Source organism: Hippoglossus hippoglossus, chromosome 7 (genome assembly GCF_009819705.1).
Source record: "Hippoglossus hippoglossus isolate fHipHip1 chromosome 7, fHipHip1.pri, whole genome shotgun sequence".
NCBI classification, from domain to species: Eukaryota; Metazoa; Chordata; class Actinopteri; order Pleuronectiformes; family Pleuronectidae; genus Hippoglossus; species Hippoglossus hippoglossus.
This window is the reverse complement of record NC_047157.1, coordinates 24052311-24060904: the sequence shown is the minus strand read 5'-3', so window position 1 is coordinate 24060904 and position 8594 is coordinate 24052311. Positions and strand designations below refer to the sequence as shown.

Sequence of the window (8594 nt, the reverse complement as noted above, 5' to 3'; positions counted from 1 at the left end):
TAAAACAAAAGAAAGCACTGTAATATTAAAAATAAAAAAAACAGAGTGAATATAAATATTGCACTTCCAGACAACAGAGAATTCCCAGTGCCGAGCTGTTATCCCTTCGTGAGAGGTACAACACATCCAGAAGAGGATGCTAACATCTGGACGGCAGCCTTATTGTGATTTATTGTGAGGTTATAAATGATTAAATTCATGTTGCGCTGTTAAACAAGTCATGAAACGTTTGAAAAAGAGAAAATCTGAACCCCTGAAGCTCCCATTAAAGGATTTATTTGCCAAAACGTTCAATTTTCATTCATTTGTCCGAGATGTTTCGCAAATAAATCTTTTAACTGAAGCTTCAGGTGTGTGGATCAAAAGTTATTCTCCTGGATGTGTAGTGTAATTATCATTGTTCAATATGCTTAACCTGAATGAACTCAAGCTACAACGGCGGCAGGGATAAACAGGACGAGGCAGTGGGAAAGGTTTAACCGACTCATACAGGAAACAAACATTCATAAATACACCATTCACACAAATGCATGTGTGCGTGAAGTCACACGTGAACACACGCAACGCTAACTCTCACCCACAGACATTTAGTATTTACATTTAAGGCACGTAACATCTATGTACAGGACAAATGCAAGAAACCAATACAAAGCATTGAAATGTTCAGTCCCTGTAGTCGTTTGGTTTGTGGGGAGACTCGAGCCGCTTCTCTTCCTAAACAGGGGGCAGCTTTTACTCAAAGAGACAAATCACAAATACAGTAACTCACAGTCGCACAGTCGCACACACACACGCACACACACGCAAAGAGCGACGATCCTGCTGTGATCTGTCGAGGCTACAACGCTGCTGATTGTCACGTCTTTGGATCAAGTCATCGTTTACACCTGACTCCCCCCCCCCGCGCTGTATGAGCTTAACCCAAACCGAGCAGGAGTGAAGACAGCAAAGAAAAATGTATTCTTTGGCAAATAGTTTTTGCCAGAAGCACCACACTGCTTCAAGCCTAACGCGAGGTGCCACAGGTCCGTGGTGGTTCCAGTCCCATCCCAGTGGACTACACAACAACGAGGACGATGGCAGCACTGGTAACTCTGAGCGACGACAAACAGGCTTCATACAAAGTGATCAGTAGGAGTCAGAACTCAAAGGAAGGTCAATCAGTGAGTCTCTGGTGTGTTTTTCTGGAAATATATCAGTAGATTTCCTTTGAGTGCAAAAAAAAAACCAACTCAACCCAGCGCTGTCCACCAGCCTGAGGCAGAGAGAGATCATTTCATCCATTTTCAATACCCGCTTTCCCTGTTCCGGGCTGCGAGCTGCTGGAGCCGGACCCAGCAACGGAACCAGGGGAACGTCTCAGACAGGTCAGGATTTATATTATCTAAAAAGAATCTTTCAACAAAGCTATCGGACAGATTAGCTTTTTCGACATTTGGGTTTGAAGTATTGCATTTGCCTGAAACCTATTTCGTGGTCTTCTGCCAATAAAGGAAATATGTGTATATGTTCTGGACGTATCAGAAGAACCCTTTCAGGCCTCAGCGGGCGGAGCAATTCACAGCTCCCGGCTGCCACAAGCTACACGAGGACATATCCTGTCAGAGGCAGTGAACACGTCACATCCTTAGCACCAAAATAAAGCAGTTTAACAAGAATCACTGAACTCTCGGTCGCAAGAGTCCACAAAAGGAAACTATCTCGCTGCATCTGCAGGCTGACGTTCTCATGTTCGCCTCGAGGAACTGAGGACAAGTCCTATTTGGTAACAATCCCAACCTGCCATCAAACATAAATTAAAAAAAAACATTCATTTGGTTTGAAGATCTTTGGATTTCTTTTTGTCTTTTCTCTAGCGCAGCACAGTGGAGTTCCAGTGGTCTGCTTCCTGATCCACGTTCCACGTTCCATTGTGTCCGTCTGTTGCAATCATACGGCCAGGTTCTGTGGTTCTGCTGAGGCTGGGGAGTCTTCTAGGCCTCGGAGGCAGCCTGCGGTTTCAGCTGTGCTTTCTCCATGGCGGTGCCGTAAGGTAGAGATCGCTTAAAGAAGCCAAACTGCAAAACAAAAGAGAGGACGATGTTTTCAGAAAGGCAGAAAATTAAAACATGCACAGACACTCTCAGGTTGACTCTTAAGTTCATATACAGGTTCATAATTTTAATCTGGGTTATTACTTGTAAAGGTTTACACGCTCTAATGTTCAGACAACACATCACTTTCTTCAGACTGTCCATTGCTGCAGCTCCTCTTATCAGCCTCTGTCTGAAACACTTAGATTTAGCTCCTGTTTCTTTAAGCCCCCCCCCCCCAATAAAGCCCAGTCTGCTGTGATTGATCAACCAATCCCAATGACCGTAGGAAATGTCGGCCACTACTCCTACTAACCAGTGTTGTCAGATAGAATCACAGTGATGCAGAAGAACTTTGGGCTTGTTAAACTTTCTAGACCTTTCACAAAACACTCTATATAACGCTCTGACAAACTGAAAGAGCATCCTGTGTTTCTCGGCAGCACTGACCTTGTAAAGAACGTAGATGAGTAACGCCAGAAGCAGCAAACCAGCCAGAATGGCCAAGATGATGATCCACAGAGGAACTGAGTTCTCGATGTCTGGCTTGTTCCACACGATGGGGGTCACCACCTGAGGAGGAGGGCGCAGGTTGACGTTAACTCACTTTAACCCAAAAAATTATAGTAAGACAACACCTCCATAGAATGAATAGACATGTTTCGTACCTTTTTGTGTCCGCTGGGTGCATGTTTGGGGAGGATGGCGTAAGGCATCTTCTCCACACTGTACCTGGCCAGGCACTCCAGCACATACTGCTTGTAGGGCCTCTGAAGGACGGAATGTCAAGTGTTACTCCATCATATTCAAAACGCATGCATGTGCACTAGATGGCGCCAGAGACCGGATGCATCCAGCAGAGAAAAATCCTCTCAGCATTCCGATCCCATGAGCAGCCGCGACGACCAGATAATGAATTTTCAATACTTTCACACATATGCCTTGTGTTAGCGGATGCATGGTGGTAAATAATGTGTGTGTAGCTGAGACATGGCAGGAAGGCGGTGATGTCAACTGATAGAAACTACAGTCTGCACCGCCAGTCTGGAGCGATCATCATGCTCAGTTAGCAACTGTCATCCCATTTGTTAAGGCAAATATGGGAGAGCAGGCGAACTGGCAGCGTTGCGAACTGATTCAGGCGCGATGCAGATGCCTCGTCAACACAAACCAGTGTGTGAGACGGAATGTTGCAGCCATTTGTCTGTTCTAGCAGCACATTTGAGGTTTTAACTCTCAATGTTTTTACTTCCAACTGAACCACGACATTACAAAATTCACTGATCTATAGTCTGCGGTGGTTCCCTCTGCCGTGACTGTGTGTTAATGAAAGGGACATGTCTTGTGAGTGTGTAACAAAAGAGTCTTCTCCCACAAACCTCCATGAAGGTCTCGGCCCAGACGCGGGATCGCACATTGACGATCGCAGTGGTCCCTTTCTCCAGGAGACCCACTTTGCACTGGAGCGACCAGCACTCCACATTAGAGCACGACTGTGGAAACAAAGACATTAGGACAGTGTTAATGAAATGATGAATATGTTTTGAGGCATTCTTCTGCAAAGATAATATCCAAAAAAGGAATTAAATGTAGGTGAAATACAAGTGAAAACTGTCTGAGCACAGACTTGAGGGACAAATAACAGCCCTGTTAATGCTGCAGGTCGAATAAATATAACAAAGAGTCCAATGTTATGATCCCTTTTCCACGCCTGCTTCGAATTAGATTGAAGGAATGTCATGAGACTGTAAAAATGCAACATGCACCACTCTCCACATTATTGTCCAACCACTAAAACCGGCCCATTTTTCTCAAGACTGCAGAATACACAATCTTAATTAGGTGCTCGTAATGCCGCTTGGTTGGGTTTAAAAGGTTTTTAAAACGTGCACACATTGTGTTGCAGAGCCGGGGCTGTAGCCAGACCACCCCCAGACTGAGAGGTTTCAGCGGGTTTCCTGCGGGAGTGCATTAGTTTACTTATTACACCGAGTTGGGCAAACACAGGAGGAGAGGAGAGGAGAGGAGAGGGGAGGAGAGGGGAGAGTGCCCTCCCAGCTCCTCCAGGCTGAGTCTTAGACGGACTTAATGAGGGTATTCAGACAGTCAGGGAGCATATCAGTCCACTTCTTCCTGGTAGACCTCCTCCATGCCCCAGGGCAGTGGGGCCACAGAGGTTTCTGTGGAAATGACATGAACATGGTCCAGTGCCAAAGATGCTTCAGACTAAAGACCCACATATCCTCCCTGGTGGAATTACGTGGTCAAGATCTGGAGCTGGGGGGTGGGCGGGGGGGGTGGAAGCTGTTCCCACAACTACATAAAATCCCAGTCTGGCCTGACGACACAGCTGCTGCACGCACACAGTCTGTGTAGGTTCACACGTAAAGAAACTGATCAACTATCATTCTGTAAAACAAGCCAGCAAAGTAAAGTAAAGTTATAACTTTGTATATTTACTTTACTTAATTTGGACCCAAAAAACCCACAAATTATAAGTAACAGGAAATATATTTACTATCTAAAATATATGGTACCACTGTCTGATAGGACATCCTTTATATAGAGGTTATAGTTGCAGCGAATGGAATTATAAAGGATTAATACACATTAACTAATGCATTATAAATCTTCATAAGCAATTAACAAGCATCTCATCTCTGACAGCTTGTGTAAAAATATGTTTGACTGCTGTTAATCCTTTGTATTTTGTAATAATGCAGTTATACATGTTTGTTTTCCCTTCATAAATACTTGTGGGATTCACACTTTCTAAAAAATTGTCACGGCTTCAGTTACATGTGTTAATCATTTGCTAATGAACAGACTTTGGTGCAGATTCTCTGCAGGTTTTACAACAGGTGGTCCATCACATGGTCCGGACGAATGAAGGAGATAAAAAAGACGTGTCGCGCTGCAGGACAAACACCTGCGAGACGATATTTTTCACAGCCCGGAAACTCTGCAGTACTTACAGTTTACAAAGCTTTTATCACGTAGCACTAAAAAGTATATCACTTGCTCTAAAACAGCAATGGCCAAAACATAAGTATTTAAAAATAACTCAAGGACAGCAAAATAACAGCAATTGAAAAGTATCCTAGTGATAATTTTGTCCATTTTTAGTGTCCATCATAGCCACTTCTTTGTTCTCCCTGCACAGCTAAGCTCTTCAAAGCCTGAGCAGGTCATTTTGAGTTCTCATACTATGACCTATGGGCCGACAGCGTCACCCAAGCATTGCAAAACACAAACACACTTTAATCAGGAGACACTTTGACCGGGGGGGGGCTTGTCCCGCTGAGCGTAAAAAACAGAAAAAGTGCAGACACAGTGGACGCAGGAGAATGGGCTCCTTCATGCTAACGTGCCGTTGGACATGCTTGACAAACGAGCGCGGTTAGGAGCGACGGGCGCGCGGACAAAGACTTCATTGGCGGAGGCAGGTATCCACAGGCGGAGGCAGAGGCAGCGGCGACGTGCAGGTGGGTTGATCAATGGCCCCAGTGTGCGAGGGCTCCGGGGGCCCCCCACAACACCCAGGGCCAAAAAATTAGAGAGCAGTCTGCAAAGCTAGCAGAGCGTCACGGACAAAAAAGGCCTTGCATGTCTGACGTCTCCTCAGCCTCTCCTCCCCTCCGCCACCACTACTCAAGGCTCTTTAATGTTAATCACCACAAAGGGACAAGCCTGTGTCACCTTTGACCCCTCCCTTTTAATGACATCATAACCTAATTAGCCAATCCCAGGGGCCTCATGGAAGTGCGGGGGTTAATGTCAGGTCCAGATTTGCAGATTTAAGGTACTGCATTAAAATCGTTTCAACCTTCTGCTTCTGTGTTTAACTCCGAGTCTCGATCTGCTGTGTAAGTGGCACAAAAAGGTTTTAACAGCATAACAGCATTCACCCTAAACTGTAAACTCAAGCTCCTTATTCCCTCACTTTCAAGTCTCCAATCAGTCACCTATTGCATTAGACTTCACCTTTTGGCCCGACACCATTTATTCATGCTTTATTCATAGACTGGGAGAATTCTTTTGTGAGCATCTCACCAGGTTGGTCAAATGAGCGAGCTGATTCCTGTGGACGTCCCTCCTCTCCACGCGGTGCTCCGGGGCCTTCAGAGCCAGGATCGGAGTTTCTGTGGACGTGCGCTGGAGCTACGGGAAGAGAGAGAGCAAAAACACGTTAGCCATTAGGACAACACACACCAGGCAGAGGAGCACACCACCCTTTCTGTCAATATAAGGCCTAATGCTAGCGTGACCCTGAGACTTTTTTGTCATTAATCAGAAGCATGTGAGCCCGGCTACGCATGGATTCCCGTGGAAATACGCCGTACTTAGCGATTCACCAGGGGAAAATAAAAACATTAGCTAAGACGGATGACCACTCACGGCCCCCGCTCAACATCTGTCAGGCTTCAAAAGTAAACACAAACAACTGTATGTTCTGCCCACAAAATCCTAAAGATAACACTTGGTATAAAAGGGGGGTGCATCACGGGTTGTCAAAGATCAGTAAGTGTGCTCATCAAGCTGTGCAGAGAAAAAAGGGAAGATCTGCAGCTTCAAAGCGGTGGTAGGGTAAGTGTCCTGGGTGGGGCCGTGAAGCTGGGAGGAGGAGGTGGGTGTGGACCCAGCAGCGAGCGAACCGTTAATCATACGTCCGACTGGGAATCAGTGGGAGGCCTTCGCTGACTGATTTTGCCTCATTTCGACCCTGAGAGGTGAGCGTCTGTGCACATCTGCATATTAAGCTGCTTTTAGAAATGTGTTAAACTCCAGAGAGCAGCCGGGCTCTTTCCAGAGTTTCTCCAGAGTTTAAAGACAGATGTCAAGAGAGCTTTTAAAGAGAAACTCCCTCTGGAGAAAGTCCAGACCCAGTTGTGCGACACATCCTGCGCAGTTCAATGTCTGAAAACTGCTTTACTCACTTTGAGGTGTAGGTGGTTCATGTTCTTGTCGGCGGTGCAGTTGATGTTTCCTTTAGTGGAGAACTCCAGCGGGTAGAGGAGATTGTGGCCCTGGACACTGAGGGGGCAGCGCAGCTCCAGAAGGGTGTGGCTGATCCGACTGGGCCCGTTGTTCACCAACTGGAAAATTGGAAATAGGTCAAATAAAGTTAGGCATGTGAGCTGCAGTTTCCACCCACCCCCCCATGCTGAAACTTTAAAATCTGACATATCCGTTTACTCTACCAATAGGCTGTTCTAAAGCAGAGCACTGTTTATCGTCACCAGGGTGAAAGTGGATTTGACACAGCCTGAGAATAAATCACACTGGACTAGTTTTCCTTTCGCTGCTGTCTCGAGAAATTGCCTCACTTTATGAACAGTATATATGATCTGCTTCCCAACACAATCTGCTCAGACCCAATGACTCGGCACAGCGTTGGCTGATTACCTCATAGACATGTTCCATCGCGGGCCCCACGTCCTGCTCCGCCCCGTAGTTTTTGGTCACCTTCCAGTTGGCCGGCGGGAAGAAGACCTTATCTGGTCGAGACACGCTGAAGAAAGAGAAGCGGAGGTGTGACAACATGTATCGAGTGGCCCGGGAGACTCGATAAAGTTCCCTCGGTTCAAATGAGGAAATCCGAAACCTCAGCTCACCCCTGCAGAATGACCTCAGCTTGGACGACCACCTCCAGCTTGTAGGGTACAACCTCACTGTGGGAATTATTCTCATTTTTACTGTGAAAACAAAGTGAAAGAGATTCTGATTAGCTCACAACATTCGAGAGCCATGAGAGGTCAGGACAGCTGGATCGGAATCCACACGTTTTCCCATTAACTCTTAGCGTCTCGGTTGTTCGCGTGAAGCTGTACCTGCGGATCTGCAGCTCGAACTGCACGTTTTTGTGCGTGTCCTTCAGCCGTGGCACCGTGAAGCGCAGACCCGCCCACAGCTGCAAAGACAAAGATCAGACATTCATTATTAATAATCCTTCATTATTAGTCATCATCAGAAAAAAGGTCTTAGTAATATTTTCCATACTTTCCTCGAGTGGGTTATGTAGGTTGTAAAAGATTTTTATGACATAGATGGGATACTCTATAGGTGTGTTCCAAAATCCTGCATTATAATTTAGTTGTCTCCATTTAATTAATTAATTAAATCTCTCTGCTTTTACCTTTCAGGTCAATTAAGATGAATAATACTAAATTCTGAGCAGATTATGTGACAACAACCAGTTTCTTTTTAATGGGATAAATGTGTCAGTTAACACGTCTTTGACAGTCTTCCTTTACAGACCTATTAAACACATGCCAGCTCGTGACTCCATCATTAAAAAGGGAAACGCTGCGGGGAGCTGAGGGCACAGATGGCGTCTGTAGTTCGTGTCACAACACTTCCTGACACACACTGACTTTTCCTGTGTTGTTCATACCAAGCGAGAGGATGACACCGACTTTTTCCAACAAGGCAGGAAACCATGATGGGGCGTCGAACCACAAATCAGTTCAAAATACACTTTAAATTCAGCGTCACATACTACGATAACAATAAGGAAGTGGT

The 8594-nt window shown here is 45.7% G+C and overlaps 1 protein-coding gene across 1 annotated transcript in view; it reads right to left on the bottom strand.

Moving 5' to 3' along the window:
* Nucleotides 1-357: 357 nt before the first annotated feature.
* itga5 (integrin, alpha 5 (fibronectin receptor, alpha polypeptide)) overlaps nucleotides 358-8594 on the bottom strand; it is a 32269-nt gene continuing 24032 nt past the window's right edge. Inside the window, exons 22-30 of the mRNA XM_034590201.1 lie at nucleotides 7904-7983; nucleotides 7688-7768; nucleotides 7479-7584; nucleotides 7010-7168; nucleotides 6126-6233; nucleotides 3452-3565; nucleotides 2741-2842; nucleotides 2523-2645; nucleotides 358-2057 (exon numbers count right to left, since the gene is read on the bottom strand). Coding sequence (XP_034446092.1) covers nucleotides 1974-2057; nucleotides 2523-2645; nucleotides 2741-2842; nucleotides 3452-3565; nucleotides 6126-6233; nucleotides 7010-7168; nucleotides 7479-7584; nucleotides 7688-7768; nucleotides 7904-7983 — 957 coding nt within the window. The 3' untranslated portion in view covers nucleotides 358-1973. The remainder of the gene's footprint in view (nucleotides 2058-2522; nucleotides 2646-2740; nucleotides 2843-3451; nucleotides 3566-6125; nucleotides 6234-7009; nucleotides 7169-7478; nucleotides 7585-7687; nucleotides 7769-7903; nucleotides 7984-8594) is intronic.